The sequence below is a fragment of the Paramisgurnus dabryanus genome, chromosome 2 (genome assembly GCF_030506205.2).
Source record: "Paramisgurnus dabryanus chromosome 2, PD_genome_1.1, whole genome shotgun sequence".
Classification (NCBI taxonomy): Eukaryota; Metazoa; Chordata; class Actinopteri; order Cypriniformes; family Cobitidae; genus Paramisgurnus; species Paramisgurnus dabryanus.
Window position 1 is genome coordinate 2,619,808 of NC_133338.1, and position 20,341 is coordinate 2,640,148.

A 20,341-nucleotide genomic window follows, 5' to 3' on the forward strand; every position below is an offset into this window, starting at 1 on the left:
CACAATTAATTAGTGAAAACAATTACATACATGAAGGTTTTGTTTCATAATAACTGTATAGACATTTACTCACAGCGGTTAATAGTTTCATGTTGTCGAGGTTCTGCATGAAAGCCTGCGTTGTTTGTCGAAACTGATTGTCTGTTAAAGAGCATGTGATGTTGTTGAACTGCTCTTTTTGATTGGGAGAACTAAACTCCAGGATTTGGTCAACAGATGAGTTGCAGAGCACCGAGCGTAAATCACCTCCACCTGACAGCGTCGATATCTGAAGACAGACAGAGAGAAACGGTTTTAAACTCATGAACTGTGACATTACATCATCATCTTCCCCTAGGTCTTAAGGTTTGTGTTTAAATATTTTGTGTGTATATCATGTGTGTGAAGTTCAGTCTGATCTCACAAGAATTTGTAGGTATATTATGAGTTGGCTACTTCAAAGTGAATCGTACAAAAAATATAATTATCATAAAAAGTAATAATGAAACCCTACCCATAACCCTGACCCTAACCCCAACATCGCACAGACAAAAGCAATTCGCACAAAAATATATGAATGTGGTTGTCCGAATTAATACAAATTAGCCACCTCGTAAAAAACTTTCGTATCGCCATGAGATTGTGTCGTTAAGTTCCTGCAGACACGTTTGGACTCTCAGAAGCTTTTTCATTACAGGATATTGATTCGTTCACAGCCGGCACTAAAACAAACGGTGTCTCCTTCTCTTTCTGTCTCTCGGCAGATGACGTACCTGTCCGAGTCGAACGTTCACTCTCATCAGGTTTGCTGCTGTTGTGTTCGACACATTCAAGCTGCTCATCAGATATTCTGTGAACGTCTCGTTGTTTCTCAGCAAACTGCGCAGTGGAATGGATTGACCTGAGAGACAGAGAAAAAAGAGTTTACCAGGAAACATTGACGTCTAGAGTTTGGTCAGTTTATTATAGCAATAATGGACTTTCCATTAAAAATTGTCTGGATTTCAGGATGCACGTGTAACACCATGTGTGCAAGATGTGTCTGAATGCACTAGTCCAGGGGTCTCCAACCTTTTTGTTAGCAAGGGCTACCACAATGGATAAAACAATCTGGGGAGCTACTTTTTGATAATATACTCAAAACTTTTTTGTTAAACTTTTTGAGTTTCACCACATTGGAGACCCCTGCACTAGTCACTTACATACTGAACTATCTGCCATGCACTATGTAGTGAACGAGTAAGCAGTTTAAAACACATGACATTAAAAAATTCCTCTCGCTTGTGAGTTCGGCAAGACAGGGTGATGTCACAAGATTAAAACACTTTATCAATCTGTCTGTCCACATGGAGAGCAACTCTCAGAAGTTTTGGATGTTTACATCATAGCTGCCAATCCCTTGAAAGTCCATACCAAAATGTCTGACCACCCATGGAAAAATGTCAGATACATTCCATTAATTTTAATCAAGAATGTTTAAAAAAATTAATTGGTGGACCCCATGATATGTTATATCTACAATGGTTTGATGAATAAGCTAAATAAGGGACGCTTCACATTTCGTGTCTAAAAACCGTACAAAACATGCAACCACATGCTTTCTTCCTCCTTGGGCGCTCCCGTAGCGTCTGATGTTGCTAAGCAACCTAAGCGTTGCATACGTTGTGTCGAGCATCCACCGGTGGATGAAGAAATTGGCACCTACACACTTAAAATGTCTGAATTATATTTAACCCATAAGGGTAAATATTGGACAGAAAACATGCTGGGATAAAAAATTACCCAATGTCGGGTTGTTGTTAAGCAACCATCGGTTATAATAACCCAACAGTTGGGTTAATAGCAAACCAGCATTGGGTCACTTTGAGCCCAGCTGTGTGTTCTGTCCGAAATTTACCCATTATGGGTTAAATACCTTTATAACTCAGCCATTTTTAAAGTATATGGTTTACATAAGCGGTTCCCAAACTTTTTTCCTGCGCACCCCCTTCTATCTTCCAACCGGGTTGGCGCACCCCGAATCCCCACTTAAAAAAAATAGCAAAAAAGCTTTGTTTTTTGCCATAAAGACTCATATTTAATCATGTGCAAATAACCAGGGATGCTAAAAAGTTGGGTTTAAGTCCTACGTTGGGCTAAGCTACGTCCGACATTGTGAAAAATATTTACGCAGACCAGACCCAGCTATGCTCAGCTCAGTAGCTGTCTTCTACCCTTCTATCAAAAACTAATAAATTATAGTGTTTTATTTAAAATAAAAGCGATATCAAAGGAAATGTTTACTGTTCATGTTTTTTTATTCATTTGTTGTATGGAAAATCCCCCTTAAAGAAACAGACCACCGTTAAATTTTTCCTCTCGCACACCCCCTGTGGCAGCCCTCGTACCCCTGGGGGTGCGCGTACCACACTTTGTGAATCCCTGGTTTACATCTTCAACTTGAACATTACATGATCAAACTTGGGTTTAATATCGATCTCTTGAGGTTATGTCCAGCCTGATCTACAGGAATTTGTAAATATTTTACAGGTTGGCCAATTCGTATGAATTTCTACAAAGTAAATCGTACAAATTGTTTTGATTTTTATAAAAAAACAATAATGTAACCCCACCACTAACCCAAATTCTCGGAGCGAAACTGAATCGTATAAAAATGTATGACTGTGTTATGAATGAGGCACCTCGTGAAATACCATAAATTTCCATAAGATTGTGTTATGTCTAATGTAATTATCAACTTTTGTTGGAAATGCATGAGATTGTAACTGATTGTTTTATATGAATCACACTTTAGGCATTAAGGAAATCCAACCCTTATATACAAATAATCTTTGGCACTGTGAAGTCCTACCAACCAACCTTGATATCGTGACATGAAATTTCCATGAGCCACTCCGGTGGGTTTCACATCTCAAATTGTATAAGAAGTTGTGGCGTGTCACGCTTTAGTGTGGTAAGTGGCCGCGCATACGCCAATGATGGAGAGTATGAGGCTTATTAAACATGTGTTAGCCTGTTAAAGACTCATTTAGCTATAATGAAACACACGTCTTCGTCCTCATCCGACTACAAACCTCACACACACACACACACACATACTATGAAAGCCAATTAAGGACATGAAGGCTTGCGTGTTTGCAGATCCCGGCCCTGATGAAGGTCTCGCTGCCCCCCAGAGAAAAGTGTTTTCATTCCTGTGAATTCTTAAATTTGTTTGAGTATGGAAACCTGACCCGGTTTGGATGTAAAGAGCTCTAATTACACCTGAATCTGTCTGATGTCACATCGGCAATCCATTCAGACACTGAAGAATTACTGAATATTCACACACGCCAAGCTCTGTTTGAGAGAGATTGAAGTCGTCACCTTACACTTCCATCATCCCCCTGCCGTCGAGTCACCTCACGCTCCCTGCGCTCCGATTGGCCGTTTCGTTTCGAGCTCGTGCCGATTGGCCGTTTCTTCGAGCGTCGCGACGACCCTTCGTCTCGGAGTATCTGGCAGCGGTGTGAGTTAATTACTTCCCCTTAGATCTCCTGATGAATTTAATCTTGTATAATACAAGTTCAAGACCCCGGAATGCAAATGCGCTTTCGTCTGTGACCGTGTCCCGACAACACGACGCACCTCAGCCTATTTGCAAATGAGTTTCCTCTCAAATCTGAATATCATTAGACTAAACGGTACCAACAAACAACGGCAAACCAGCCAGATATACGACCCGCCCCGTCGAATGAAAAGCACGGCTGTAAATCGCACGGGCGCCGCTGTCAGCCGACCCTGAAGAGGCATCGTCTGTCTGCGGTAAGGGTGGGTCATTGTGGATAAATAGCGGGGAATGAACTTTAATTAGCAGAAAGGACTTCAACAAGGATTTCTACACATACACAACAACTGATTACAAGCGCATGTCTGAAACCATTGTGAAATAATGATAATCATTTAAACTTTGTAATAGATCAAACACCTTTATCCATTTATTAAACATTATAATGGTGGTAACAGTTTGATTGTGTTTTGTGAGATATTTACCACTGTTTGGATTGGCATTCTGCAGGAGTGAAGCCCATTGGCTGATGTCTCCAGCCAGTAGTTTGATGCTGTTGAAGAGGGTGGGGTCTGCCAGGAGTGACTGAACCTCAATCAAAATCTTTGAGACTCTAATCAAACATAAACAACATGTTTCACTATTTTCTAAATGTCGACAAAAGACTATTGCGAAATGACAGCGTTTTTTTTTAATATAATGGGAATGAAACGTAGTTTTTCTTCTCGCAATAAGTCATTCCAAACATCACATCGACTGATGTCTGTAAGTTTACTTATATCACATCCAGCGCAGACATTATTTTTATCCAACGGAGACAAATGAGTATTATCAAAACATTAATGCCAAGGAAAGCCCCTTATACTTGGGAGCGGCAACGTATAGGTGTTTCTTTCAGGTACTCGTATATTATTTTAATATCTGAAAATCTGACTTTTGCCATGTGCTATAATTGGGTCACCAAGTGCTTCTATCAACCTAGAACATGTGAAAACCAAGTAACTTAGTTTTGGTAAACCATTCTCTGCAAGCATGTAAAAAATAGGTCATTGAAATTTGTGTCCACTTTCATATCCACATGATATGAAAAGGAGGTCTTGTTAAAATAATACTAGGGGGTAAATCGGACAGTTCCTCATGGTGTGATTCAATATCGATTTTCTACGCCAACTGTGCGGTATATAGGGATACATCAAACACTTCTTCAATGCAATTACGATTAGATTCAATAAATTTATTGCATGTCTAGTTAAGCTTTTAATAACTTACAAATGCAACCAAAATATATAACATGAACATTTAATTAAAGTCTCTGAAAATGGAACAATCTCTGTCCCAACTGGAACATTTATAACAACAAACTAACAAAAAATACACTTTTAAATCCAGAAAAATAAATAATGACAGGAAAAATATCACAAAAAATCAATCTTATGAAATCTTTCAGTATTTTCTGCCAAAATGTGCAATCACTCAGGTAGTTGTAGAATTTTTTTTTTTTTTTAAATAAATTAATATAAAAAATAAATCTGTTAAACTTAAGCATTTGATCTGTAACACAACTTCAGATCTAAGTTCTGCAGTCGTCTCTCTTGAGAGATTTTTCTTAAAAAAAAATCAACTGATCAAAATGTTCAAGAGAGAGGACATTGCGTTTTGCATGGGTAATATCACCTGCAGTGCTAAACACAAGCTTGTGTTTTCTCTCTTTCGCATTCACTTGCTAATGCTAGCAGACAAAAATAAAAAAAACATGTGCGCATTGGCAAAAATGTCACAATACGTTACGTCAAGGAATAAGGATGTGAAAAGTGTTAAAATAAAGTTACCTCATATCGATATTTTATGCGTGGCATCAATGCATCGTATCACTAGATATAAATTTATGTATCGGTACTACCTTAAATAATACCGCCCCTTAATCTGCGGTATTTAATCCAACCACAGAACTGCCATTTAATGCAGAGAGAGAGAGAGAGAGAGAGAATTGGCAGCACGATTAAGTTTCAATTTTAACAAACCACCATTATGGTGATCAGTGTTTGCATTATCAGCTCATTTGCATTTTAAAGGACACACCCAAAAACTGCTAATTTTTGCTCAGACCTATAAAGTGGTCATTTTAATATGTTATAATAAATTATTTGTGGGATATTTTGAGCTAAAACTTCACATATGCACTGGGAAAACCAAAGATTTATTTGGCATCTAAAAAAGTCTCATAATATGATCGCTTTAAATCAAAAGAGATGTAGGAGTGTTATCCAAACATTACTGGCAAGGAAAGCCTCTTATACTTGGGAGCAGACACATGTTGAGGTGTTTCTGGGAGGTTTTATTACATACCGAATCTTCAAATAATAATTATGTGACTTACTCTCATCAATTGACCAGAAAATGCAAATAAATTTCCATTGCCGTTTTGTGAAATACATCTTTTCCAAATTGCCTTAAAAACGCCTCATGCAAGTGTAAAACCTTTTTTTTTGCGAATCTTCAAATAATAATTATGTGACTTACTCTCATCAATTGACCAGAAAATGCAAATAAATTTCCATTGCCGTTTTGTGAAATACATCTTTTCCAAATTGCCTTAAAAACGCCTCATGCAAGTGTAAAACCTTTTTTTTTGCAATATATCAGAGTTTTTGTGAAATTAATGTATTTTCAATTCGCAATCTCAGTTTGTGCACTTTATTGGGTAATGGAAACACAGCTACAGTCATTGTGGTTGTACTTTGTGACACTTACTTCGAGTCATTGAAGTTGTTCACCTGCCCCGGTGCTTCACCTGGTGTCGGGTGATTCACACACGGGTTCTGAATGTTACACATCATGCCCTGTAGCCATGGCAACACGCCCGCCGAAGGGAGGGGTTTATTGGGGTAGTGGCCTGAAAGGATGAAATAGAAATAGTATATTGTTCACATGCGCATACATGATCATTCAGCAAACACAGATGCATTGATATAAAGCTGCTGAGTCAAGCTGTACTGTACTTACACTGGCCCTTGTAAACAGGCTGATTGGTGGATCTGACCGCCACGAGAATAAAGAACAAAAACAGAGGCCAAATCAACTCCACCACCAAACGCACCTTAAAAAGAGAGAGAGAGAGACTCATTATAACATTGCTCTCAGTAGTAACACAATTCATTTCACATTTGCGTTCTCCATTAGCTTCACCTCACTAGCTCTGAATAGATGCCTTCATGTGTCTCTGCTTCTGTTATTGCACTTCTGAAACATCGGCACAATTATATCAAGCGACGTAAATACCTCCTACAAACATTTATGTACCCAAGCGAAACCCCGACAGACAAATCACAGCCTTATCACTGATGATGTCACAAAATCCATGGACAACACAAATCTCACACAAGCATGTACACAAACAACAAGCCTGCATGCCAACTCTGCACATCTTGTAGTGTGAGACTCAATCATCAAACAAGAGGAACAACTCGAATGAGCCACCCGCACTTTTAAACAAGCACCCGGTTAATGTTTGAATTTATTTGTGATTAGTGTACATGATGGTAGTTCTGTCGAACGCTGCACTAATGAAAGGGAAAGAGTCCTGATCAGTACTGAAGATGACGTGAGGTCTCTGGTTTGACGCAGTACAGCTGCATGTGTGTGTGAGCGTGTTGTGTAAAGACCTTACAGGGCTCTGAATGAGAAACTCTCTTCTGTCACTTACATTATTTATACTGTAGAAGACTGCAGGCAGAATAAGAGAGAATACTAGATCACATCAGATGGTGAGAGAGAGAGAGAGAGAGAGAGAGAGAGAGAGAGAGAGAGAGAGAGAGAGAGAGAGAGATGATTTTAATATTTATTAATGTTCAGTAATTTACCTATAATACTGAATCATAGTTTCATTTTGGTAAACCAGTTTAGTTCGCATATTTTTGTCATTGTAACGCAAGTGCCTATATCTGCTTGAAAAAAATTGCACCCACATGACTAGGGGTGACCCCAAATAGTGGAAGATTTGATGCATCAATAGGAGAAGATGTGTAATGAAATGAGGATCATTCGGTATAAGGGTGCACATTATCTGATTCCACATATAACAACAATATATTAATATACAGCCTATTATGATAATGCAAATAATATGTGAAAAAGTAGCTTTGTTTGTGAATAAATTCAACAACCTCTGTGACAGGGCTAAATGTCCGTATGGGAAGAGGTTTACAATTTAATAAACCATTGCGAAGCAGTTGTCTCTTTGTTTCTGCGCTTTTTTATTATTTTAATAATTTTTTTATTTTATTTTATAGATCACTCAGGATTATCTAATTTAACTATTTGTGGCTTGTGTTTTTTTCCACTGCACTTTAGGCATTTTGTTCACATTTGTTCTGCACCTTGTTACTTGATTCAGATTTTATTACATTTTTTTTTTTATAAAGGTAAATTCTGATGTAGTTTAAGTCTGTAAATTCTGGATTGTTTTTCATTGTGCTGTTGCGTGCTGGCACATGCGATTTAGCCGAACGTGCTAGGTGCTCTCCGTCAGTGTTGGGGAAAGTTACTTTTAAAAGTAATGCATTACAATATTAAGTTATTTAAAAAAAAAGTAACTAATTGCATTACTTAGTTACTTTTCATGGAAAGTAATGCTTATGTTACTTTTTCTTGGCTGAGGCTTGATCTCTTTCAGGGCTTGCAGGTGTTTTTATGACTGAAAAGTCCTGCATTCAGAAATTGCATATTTCATCACAAAAATGTCGAGCTCTGGCCTGCTCTCTCAGTTTCTGACTCAAACGGTTCCCACACTGGCATGTACGCATAGAGTGAATAATGTGACTACGCTAAGTTTAATTCAGTGCATATTTTTTTCGAATTATGTTCAACGAATTAAATTATATATATTTTTTAAAGTAACTCAAATATTAATGTGTACATTTAAAAAGTAATGCGTTACTTTACTCGTTACTTCAGAAATGCACGTTACTTGTAATGCGTTACCCCCAACACTGCTCTCCGCATATTTAAGAGTTCATCAAAATAAACCAACCCAGTCTCACCCCATGGCGTCAATATTTGACGACACTTGACCATGCGTCAATATGTTGACGCGGAGGGTATACCTTTCGCGTCATTTTTTGACGAACTGGGGACTTCAATACTATTACGTCCGTTGCATTCTCTTTCCTATTTTCTTACCATTTTCGCGTTGGTTTAGGGTTAGATTTACATAATGACATCCCTACCCAAACCTAACTCTAACCCCAACGCCAGGTGACAACTGTTTAATTTCGCGTACCTAACTCTAACCCCAACGCCAGGTGACAACTGTTTAATTTCGCGTACACTGTTTAATTTTGCGTAATCTAACCCTAAACCGACACGAAAATGGTAAGAAAATAGGAAAGAGAATGCAACGGACGTAATAGTATTGAACTCCCCAGTTTGTCAAAAAATGACGCGAAAGGTATACCCTCCACGTCAACATATTGACGCATGGTCAAGTGTCGTCAAATATTGACGCCATGGGGTGAGACTGTGTAGAATTATTTTAAACAGGGTGGTTATCTTGTCAAAATTTGAGCTACAAAACCGGTAAGCTATTCCTGAAATTTTGGTAACTACACAAAAAATATCTGCACCGAACCATTTATGCCTGACACCACACCCGTCGCTATGGGCGGGCCATAGGGGGCCGGGCCCGCCCTCAAAGACGCTTGTGCCCCCCCCCCCAGTATTTAAAAAATACTGTAATTTTAAATTATCATAGTTGCTATTTTGTGTTGCATTAATGTTGTATTCTTTATAATTAAAACATTAAAAATATAAAAAACAATGGTGTGATTGTGTTTGATTGATGGGAATCTAGCTACACTTCAACAGCCTATCACGAGGCTACGTACAACACGTACGTGACGTAGCCTATGTCAGTGTAGCTGCTCAACAGTTACCGCACTTTTTTAAACTGGATGAGTTTTCGCTTAGCTATACTGCTTTAAGATGGATATTATCCGCAAATGGTTGAAAAGCCCACCAACAGTCTCCTCTGCCAAAATTGTAACGACATTGACGCCTGATGTTGGAGAAGACGACACTGGATGACAGCCTGAGCCCGATGCCAGCTCCGTGGAGCCCGACCCCGTGCCTAACAGACTACTACATTCAGAAGATATGGACTTGTTCACTGCGGTGATTCAGCTTGCTTTTGAAAAGGACCTCACTCACAAGTTTAATTCCGAGTGGACACTTTATTAATGAGGAGGTTCTGCTCGGAGAAACGCCGCCTGCCGCTATACTGACAGGAGGGAAGGGAGAGACGACAGCGCTGCCTCTACTCAAGTACCGTAGGTTCAAAGTCTGCGTGCGTGCGTGTGTGTGAATGTGTGTGTGCGCGCACGTGTCTCATGCATATCCCTCTGTTGACTGCTTTAAAATGCAATGTTTGAGAGATGTCTCTGGTGTTACATGTAATATGTTGTATAGATTTATGGATATTCATAAAATTGCTTCTATATGTAATGTGGTGTAGGCTAAAGGCTATCTGGTCATATTGCTGATGGTTATATTTAACGTGTTGATTACGTGCTGCGCGAATAGAGTATATATTATTATAAGTATACGTACTGTAGGCTAATAATAAATGTGCCCTCCCATGCATTTCATATGCCCCTCTTAAGACTGAGGTCTGGCGACGGGTCTGCCTGACACGATTGCCTCTCTTGTGATTAAATTTTATGGTGAGTGTTTAATATAAAACTAGATATGCAATTCCCAAGGAATTACCAGTGCATGAAAATGCAAAAAGTTGATTGCCAGAAATGTAAAAGAAATTTAGTCTAGTAGTTTACCTGGCTGTTGACATGTTTTAGTGTGAAGCTAGCATGATTTAAAAAAGTTATCATGATGAAATATGATGCTAGCATGATTAGCATGATTCAGCATGACGTTAGCATGATGCTAGCATGATTAGCATGAAGCTAGCATGAAGCTAGCATGACTAGCATGAAGCTAGCATGAAGCTAGCATGACTAGCATGAAGCTAGCATGATGCTAGCATGACTAGCATGAAGCTAACATGATGTTAGCATGATTAGCATGAAGCTAGCATGATGCTAGCATGATTAGCATGAAGCTAGCATGATGTTAGCATGATTAGCATGAAGCTAGCATGATGCTAACATGATTAGCATGATGCTAGCATGATTAGCATGATGCTAGCACGATGCTAGCATGATTAGCATGAAGCTAGCACGATGCTAGCATGATTAGCATGAAGCTAGCACGATGTTAGCATGATTAGCATGAAGCTAGCACGATGCTAGCATGATTAGCATGAAGCTAGCACGATGCTAGCATGATTAGCATGAAGCTAGCACGATGCTAGCATGATTAGCATGAAGCTAGCACGATGCTAGCATGATTAGCATGAAGCTAGCACGTTGCTAGCATGATTAGCATGAAGCTAGCACGTTGCTAGCATGATTAGCATGAAGCTAGCACGATGCTAGCATGATTAGCATGAAGCTAGCACGATGCTAGCATGATTAGCATGAAGCTAGCACAATGTTATCATGATAAACACGAAGCTAGCATGATTAGCATGAAGCTAACACGATGCTAGCATGATTACCATGAAGCTAGCATGAAGCTAGCATGACTAGCATGAAGCTAGCATGATTAGCATGAAGCTAGCATGATGCTAGCATGATTAGCATGAAGCTAGCATGAAGCTAGCATGATTAGCATGACGTTAGCATGATGCTAGCATGATTAGCATGACGTTAGCATGATGATAGCATGATTAGCATGAAGCTAGCATGATGCTAGCACGATGCTAGCATGATTAGCATGAAGCTAGCACGATGCTAGCATGATTAGCATGAAGCTAGCACGATGTTAGCATGATTAGCATGAAGCTAGCACGATGCTAGCATGATTAGCATGAAGCTAGCACGATGCTAGCATGATTAGCATGAAGCTAGCACAATGCTAGCATGATTAGCATGAAGCTAGCACGATGTTAGTATGATTAGCATGAAGCTAGCACGATGTTATCATGATTAGCATAAAGCTAACATGATGTTAGTATGATTAGCATGAAGCTAACACGATGTTATCATGATTAGCATAAAGCTAACATGATGTTAGTATGATTAGCATGAAGCTAGCATAATTTGCATGAAGCTAGCATGATTACCATGAAGTTAGCATGAATTTAGCATGAAATTAGCATGATCCTAGCATTATTAGCATGATGCTAGCATGATTAAGATGATGCTAGCATGATTAGCATGAAGCTAACAAGATTTAACATGAAGCTAGCATGATTTAACATTAAGTTAGCAAGATTTATTATAAAATTAGCATAAAGCTAGCATGAAACTAGCACGAAGCTAGCATGACTTAGCATGAAGCTATCATGAAGCTAATATGACCCAAAGACCCGACCCCCATGTCTCTATGATGTCCGGATCCAGAGATATAAGGCTTTGTTTATTATGTTGCTAGGCTGCTCATATTTGGTTGCTAGGGGCGTGGCTTAATACCTCAATAAGGATGGTGAGAGACTGATTGGATGCCTGAGTAAAATGAGCCCACCCCCATGTCTCTGTGACACTGTGCTGCAAAGATATCCATCTGGGCATTTTATAATGGCAGTCTATGGGAGATGTTGCTAGGGTGCCCAAAATGGTTGCTAGGGGCGTGGCTTGATAGCTCAATAAGGATCCTAAGGGACTGATTGGATGCCTGAGTAAAATGAGCCCACCCCCATGTCTCTATGACACTGCGCTGCAAAGATATCCCATCCGGGACGTTTTTAGTTCCTTATATGGGCATGATTCCTGCCCCATTATAAGTCTATGGGGAAATTTGGGGACCTCTTACACCCCAGGGGTACAGCTTACACCCCATTGTGAGGTATGTTCTTACAGAGCCTGCCAGCCTCTTCAAATGTGGCAAGTCACAAGTTTCTGTGAAATCCTAGGTCTGAGCTACGACTCGTCAAAGTTTGTCGCAATGTTAAGTCTATGGGATTTTTCGGCTGCTTTTTCGCCCCTGGGGCGAAGACCGTACCCCCGATCGCTTATAAAAGTCATAGCACACTATTCCCGAATAGTCCGCACGTTTGAGAGTTTGAATGAAGTTTCTAAGTTAAACGGTTCGAGCCGTATTAATTGCGGAAATTTGGTTGGAAGAATAATAATAATAATAACTAGATAGGTACATTTCCTGAAGAAAATGTGAGTGGTGCTTGCCGTGGCAAAATTCTGGGGACCATATATGATTATACTCCAAGCCAAAAGTTAAACGATCCAACTCCCGTGTCTGTACGATGTTCTGATGTGGAGATATAAGGCTGTGTTTATCCGGTTGCTAGGGTACTGTATTTGGTTGCTAGGGAAAAATTTGGCATCCCATAATGATTACACTCTGAGTCACGAGTCATACGGTCCAACCCCCGTGTCTCAACGATGTTCTGGTGCAGAGATATAAGGCTTTGTTTATTCGGTTGCTAGGGTACTGTATTTGGTTGCTAGGGAAAATTTTGACATCCCATAATGATTACACTCTGAGTCACGAGTCAAACGGTCCAACCCCCGTGTCTCTACGATGTTCTGATGCGGAGATATAAGGCTTTGTTTACCCTGTTGCTAGGGTACTGTATTTGGTTGCTAGGGAAAAAATTGGCATCCCATAATGATTACACTCTGAGTCACGAGTCAAACGGTCCAACCCCCATGTCTCTACGATGTTCTGATGCTGAGATATAAGGCTTTGTTTACTCTGTTGCTAGGGTACTATATTTGGTTGCTAGGGAAAAAATTGGCATCCCATAATGATTACAATCTGAGTAACGAGTCAAACGGTCCAACCCCCGTGTCTCTACGATGTTCTGATGCTGAGATATAAGGCTTTGTTTACTCTGTTGCTAGGGTACTATATTTGGTTGCTAGGGAAAAAATTGGCATCCCATAATGATTACACTCTGAGTCACGAGTCAAACGGTCCAACCCCCATGTCTCTACGATGTTCTGATGCGGAGATATAAGGCTTTGTTTACTCTGTTGCTAGGGTACTGTATTTGGTTGCTAGGGAAAAATTGGCATCCCATAATGATTACACTCCGAGTCACGAGTCAAACGGTCCAACCCCCATGTCTCTACGATGTTCTGATGCGGAGATATAAGGCTTTGTTTACTCTGTTGCTAGGGTACTGTATTTGGTTGCTAGGGAAAAAAATGGCATCCACTAGTGATTACCCTCCGAGTCACGAGTCAAACGGTCCAAACCCCGTGTCTCTACGATGTTCTGATGCGGAGATATAAGGCTTTGTTTACTCTGTTGCTAGGGTACTGTATTTGGTTGCTAGGGAAAAAAATGGCATCCACTAGTGATTACCCTCCGAGTCACGAGTCAAACGGTCCAACCCCCGTGTCTCTACGATGTTCTGATGCGGAGATATAAGGCTTTGTTTACTCTGTTGCTAGGGTACTGTATTTGGTTGCTAGGGAAAAAAATTGCATCCACTAGTGATTACCCTCCGAGTCATGAGTCAAACGGTCCAACCCCCGTGTCTCTACGATGTTCTGATGTGGAGATATAAGGCTTTGTTTACTCTGTTGCTAAGGTACTGTATTTGGTTGCTAGGGGCGTGGCTTGGGAGTGGCCAATGATGTGCCCAGTGATTACACTCCGAGTCACAAGTAAAACGGTCCAACCCCCGTGTCTCTACGATGTTCTGATGCGGAGATATAAGGCTTTGTTTACTCTGTTGCTAGGGTACTGTATTTGGTTGCTAGGGGCGTGGCTTGGGAGTGGCCAATTATGTGCCCAGTGATTACACTCCGAGTCACAAGTAAAACGGTCCAAACCCCGTGTCTCTACGATGTTCTGATGCGGAGATATAAGGCTTTGTTTATTCGGTTGCTAGGGTGCTCAAATTTGGTTGCTAGGGGCGTGGCTTGGGAGTGGCCAATGATGTGCCCAATTGTTACACCCCTAGTCACAAGTAAAACGGTCCAACCCCCGTGTCTCTACGATGTTCTGATGCCGAGATATAACTGTTTGTATTTTATGTTGCTAGGGTGCTCAAAAGTGGTTGCTAGGGGCGTGGCTTAGTAAGTCTGTAAGGATCCTGAGAGACTGATTGGATGCCTGAGTAAAATGAGCCCACCCCCATGTCTCTATGACACTGTGGTGCAAAGATATCCATCCGGGCATTTTATAATGGCAGTCTATGGTATAGGTTGCCCAAAATGGTTGCTATGGTAACCTTACACCCCATTGTGGGGGACGTCTTGACAGAGTCTAGCACCCTCTTCAAATTTAGTAACCCACATGTTTCTATGAAATCCTGGCTCGGACCTATGACCCGTCAAAATTTTTGCAATGTAAGTCTATGGGATTTTGCCCCATTGACTTTTCATTGGGGCACTTTTGGGCACCTCTTACACCCCAGGGGTACAACTTACACCCCATTGTGATCCATGTTCTTACAGAGCCTACCACCCTCTTCAAATGTTGTAACCCACATGTTTCTACAAAATCCTCGAGCGGAGCTATGACTCGTCAAAGTTGGGCGCAATGTTAAGTCAATGGGATTTTTTGGGTGGTTTTTCGCCCCCCTTTCGGAAATCCTGCACCCGATCGCTTATAAAAGTCATAGCACACCTCTCCTCAATAAGCCGGTCGATTTGAGCCCTAATTTATGGGTCTACGACAAAGCGTGCGGGACGAGTTACGCGCCGAAAAAGTGTCCAGAAAAAGAAGAATAATAACTAGATATTAAAGTTTGAAGACAAACTTTATGTTGGCTTGAAAAAGCGTAGCCTGAACGTTTAAAACGGATTGACAGAAGTTTAGTTTAGTAGGCTATCTGGCAGTTAGTATGTTTAAGTATGAAGCTAACATGATTAGCATGAAGCTAGCATGAAGCTAACATGATTAGCATGAAGCTAGCATGATGCTAGCATGATTAGCATGAAGCTAGCATGATGCTAGCATGATTAGCATGAAGTTAGCATGATGCTAGCATGATTAGCATGAAGCTACCATGATGCTAGCATGATTAGCATGAAGCTACCATGATGCTAGCATGAAGCTAGCATGATTAGCATGAAGCTAGCATGATGCTAGCATGATTGGCATGATGCTAGCATGATTAGCATGAAGCTAGCATGATGCTAGCATGATTAGTATGTAGCTAGCATGAAGCTAGCATGATGTTAGCATGATTAGCATGAAGCTAGCATGATGCTAGCATGATTAGCATGAAGCTAGCATGATTAGCATGTAGCTAGCATGATGCTAGCATGATTAGCATGTAGCTAGCATGAAGCTAGCATGATTAGCATGAAGCTAGCATGATGTTAGCATGAAGCTAGCATGATGCTAGCATGATTAGCATGAAGCTAGCATGATGCTAGCATGATTAGCATGAAGCTAGCATGATGCTAGCATGATTAGCATGTAGCTAGCATGAAGCTAGCATGATGCTAGCATGATTAGCATGAAGCTAGCATGATGCTAGCATGATTAGCATGAAGCTAGCATGATTAGCATGAAGCTAGCATGAAGCTAGCATGATGCTAGCATGATTAGCATGAAGCTAGCATGATTAGCATGAAGCTAGCATGATGTTAGCATGATTAGCATGTAGCTAGCATGAAGCTAGCATGAAGCTAGCATGATTAGCATGAAGCTAGCATGATTAGCATGAAGCTAGCATGATGCTAGCATGATTAGCATGAAGCTAGCATGATGCTAGCATGATTAGCATGAAACTAGCATGATTCTAGCATGATTAGCATGAAGCTAGCATGATGCTAGCATGATTAGCATGAAGCTAGCATGAAACTAGCAAGATTAGCATGAAGCTAGCATGAAGCTAGCACGAGGCTTGCATGATTAACATGAAGTTAGCATGAGAATAGCATGATTAGCATGAAGCTAGCATGATTTAACGTGAAGCTAGCATGATTAGCATGATGCTAGCATGATTAGCATTAAGCTAGCACTATTTAGCGTGCAGCTAACAAGATTTAACATGAAGTTAGCATGATTTAGCATGAAGTTAGCAAGATTTATTATGAAATTAGCATAAAGCTAGCATGAAACTAGCATGAAGCTAGTATGACTTAGCATGGAGCTAGCATGAAGCTAACATGACCCAAAGACCCAACCCCCATGTCTCTAAGATGTTCAGATCCAGAGATATAAGGCTTTGTTTATTATGTTGCTAGGGTGCTCAAATTGGTTGCTAGGGGCGTGGTTTAATACCTCAGTAGGAATCCTAAGAGACTGATTGGATGCCTGAGTAAAATGAGCCCACCCCTATGTCTCTATGACACTCTGGTGTAAAGATATCCATCTGGGCTTTTTATAATGGTAGTCTATGGGAGATGTTGCTAGGGTACCCAAAATTGTTGCTAGGGGCGTGGCTAAATAGCTTTGGGGCGATCCTAAGAGACTGATTGGATGACTGAGTAAAATGAGCCCACCCCCATGTCTCTACGACACTCTAAAGTAAAGATATTCCATCTGGGACGCTTTTATTCCCTTATATGGGCATGTTTCCTGCCCCATTATAAGTCAATGGGAAATTTTGGGGGCCTCTTACACCCCAGGGGTATAGCTTACACCCCATTGTGATGTATGTTCTTACAGAGCCTGTCAGCCACCTTAAATGTGGTAAGCCACAAGTTTCTACAAGTTTCTCACTCACAGCTATGACCCGTCAAAGTTTGTCTCAATGTTAAGTCAATGGAAATTTTGGGGTGTTCGAGACCCCCGTTTAGGAATTCGGAAGGTCCCATCAGTTAGAAAAGATATAGCACACTAAGTCAGACCAGTCTGAAGGTCTGTGGAAAATTTGGTGCATGTAGCTTGAAAGCCCTAGGACGAGTTAGTTGCCGAAATTTTGGGGGGAGAAAAAGAATAATAATAATAATAACTAGATAGGTACATTTCCTGAAGAAAATGTGAGTGGTGCTTGCCGTGGCAAATTTCAGGGGACAATTTATGATTATACTCCAAGCCAAAAGTAAAACGGTCCAACCCCCGTGTCTCTACGATGTTCTGAAGCAGAGATATAAGGCTTTGTTTACTCTGTTGCTAGGGTACTGTATTTGGTTGCTAGGGGAAAAAATGGCATCCACTAGTGATTACCCTCCGAGTCACGAGTCAAACGGTCCAACCCCCATGTCTTTACGATGTTCTGATGCGGAGTTATAAGGCTTTGTTTACTCTGTTGCTAGGGTACTGTATTTGGTTGCTAGGGGCGTGGCTTGGGAGTGGCCAATGATGTGCCTAGTGATTACACTCCGAGTCACAAGTAAAACGGTCCAACCCCCGTGTCTCTACGATGTTCTGATGTGGAGATATAAGGCTTTGTTTACTCTGTTGCTAGGGTACTGTATTTGGTTGCTAGGGGCGTGGCTTGGGAGTGGCCAATGATGTGCCTAGTGATTACACTCCGAGTCACAAGTAAAACGGTTCAACCCCCGTGTCTCTACGATGTTCTGATGCGGAGATATAAGGCTTTGTTTACTCTGTTGCTAGGGTACTGTATTTGGTTGCTAGGGGCGTGGCTTGGGAGTGGCCAATTATGTGCCCAGTGATTACACTCCGAGTCACAAGTAAAACGGTCCAACCCCCGTGTCTCTACGATGTTCTGATGCGGAGATATAAGGCTTTGTTTACTCTGTTGCTAGGGTACTGTATTTGGTTGCTAGGGGCGTGGCTTGGGAGTGGCCAATGATGTGCCCAGTGATTACACTCCGAGTCACAAGTAAAACGGTCCAAACCCCGTGTCTCTACGATGTTCTGATGCGGAGATATAAGGCTTTGTTTATTCGGTTGCTAGGGTGCTCAAATTTGGTTGCTAGGGGCGTGGCTTGGGAGTGGCCAATGATGTGCCCAATTGTTACACCCCTAGTCACAAGTAAAACGGTCCAACCCCCGTGTCTCTACGATGTTCTGATGCCGAGATATAACTGTTTGTATTTTATGTTGCTAGGGTGCTCAAAAGTGGTTGCTAGGGGCGTGGCTTAGTAAGTCTGTAAGGATCCTGTGAGACTGATTGGATGCCTGAGTAAAATGAGCCCACCCCCATGTCTCTATGACACTGTGGTGCAAAGATATCCATCCGGGCATTTTATAATGGCAGTCTATGGTATAGGTTGCTAGGGTGCCCAAAATGGTTGCTATGGTAACCTTACACCCCATTGTGGGGGACGTCCTGACAGAGTCTAGCACCCTCTTCAAATTTAGTAACCCACATGTTTCTATGAAATCCTGGCTCGGACCTATGACCCGTCAAAATTTTTGCAATGGTAAGTCTATGGGATTTTGCCCCATTGACTTTTCATTGGGGCACTTTTGGGCACCTCTTACACCCCAGGGGTACAACTTACACCCCATTGTGATCCATGTTCTTACAGAGCCTACCACCCTCTTCAAATGTTGTAACCCACATGTTTCTACAAAATCCTCGAGCGGAGCTATGACTCGTCAAAGTTGGGCGCAATGTTAAGTCAATGGGATTTTTTGGGTGGTTTTTCGCCCCCCTTTCGGAAATCCTGCACCCGATCGCTTATAAAAGTCATAGCACACCTCTCCTCAATAAGCCGGTCGATTTGAGCCCTAATTTATGGGTCTACGACAAAGCGTGCGGGACGAGTTACGCGCCGAAAAAGTGTCCAGAAAAAGAAGAATAATAATAATAATAATAATAATAATAAGTATGCAAGATAGTAATAGTGATGCTTTGCATAAATGCAAGCACCACTAATAAGTTTAATAGCAATAACAATATATTGGCTTTTTCAAAGCCAACATAATAATATCTTTGAGCAATAATAATAGTGATGCTTTGCATAAATGCAAGCACCACTAATAATAATAATAATAAAAAGCCCAGTAAGAACAGTACAGCGCATTTTCAATGCACTGTAATTATAGAAAAGAGATTCCTGAAACAAAAAATATAAGAATCATCAGGTGTTTAAAGTGAATACAGAGATGATTAAAGCCAAAGTAAGGAAGCATTTATTTATGTACATAAGTATTTTAAAGCAAATAATTTTAATAACTTTTATTAGTTGTATTTAAAGCTTAGTTTTTTTATCATTGACAGTAACAATCACAAATTATATAATCTGTAATTTTTTCGGTCATAACTAACTATTTTGACGCGCTAAATTTCAAAATTAAATAGGATCACTGAACTGTAGCCGGGCTTCCTTACAGGATCTCATTTGTCATTTTTTTAGATTTAGTTTCTTTGTGTGATGTTCTGTAAGTCGTGGCTTTAAAATGTTATGAGGAATCAATTAACAAATCTTTACACTGCCTTTGATTTTAATTTAAAATAGACAAAAATGCATCGTCAGTTTCATCTCCGTTCATTACTTGAAAGGCAGTTTTGGTCACTTTATCAGAAAGTTGTTTGTGTGTGCTGCTTTTGAAAGAAAATTAAAGTTACCCATTTGTTGAATATCTGGTCTGGTCCTCCTTTCGACCCATGCACACATATATAGATGATTTCACTATCAGTCGACTATAGGCAAGATTCGACAATTCTGATTTGAATATGTTAAACCTTAATCGAGGACAGACAGCAATGTTCAATGGCTGATAATAAAATGTACAGATATTAAGATATTAGCCATTCACATTGTTGTGTAATGCACTTAATTATCTGGACGACATTTAGAGTTGGCAAGCAACAAAGCAATTTGGCACATCAATATGAAGTGTAAGTCATAACATTGTTTCCAGTAATAACATCACTAAAGTTACAGGGCTAAGCACACAGCTAAACGCTGTTTAAAA

The 20,341-nt window shown here is 40.5% G+C and overlaps 1 protein-coding gene across 2 annotated transcripts in view; it reads right to left on the bottom strand.

The window, feature by feature from the left end:
• Nucleotides 1-20,341, bottom strand: part of LOC135783446 (phospholipid-transporting ATPase ABCA1-like) — a 165,262-nt gene that overhangs the window by 123,795 nt on the left and 21,126 nt on the right. For both annotated transcript variants that reach the window (XM_073811797.1, XM_065294172.2), the window contains exons 3-7: nucleotides 6,530-6,623; nucleotides 6,278-6,419; nucleotides 4,012-4,139; nucleotides 753-880; nucleotides 74-268 (exon numbers count right to left, since the gene is read on the bottom strand). In XM_073811797.1, coding sequence (XP_073667898.1) covers nucleotides 74-268; nucleotides 753-880; nucleotides 4,012-4,139; nucleotides 6,278-6,419; nucleotides 6,530-6,623 — 687 coding nt within the window. The remainder of the gene's footprint in view (nucleotides 1-73; nucleotides 269-752; nucleotides 881-4,011; nucleotides 4,140-6,277; nucleotides 6,420-6,529; nucleotides 6,624-20,341) is intronic.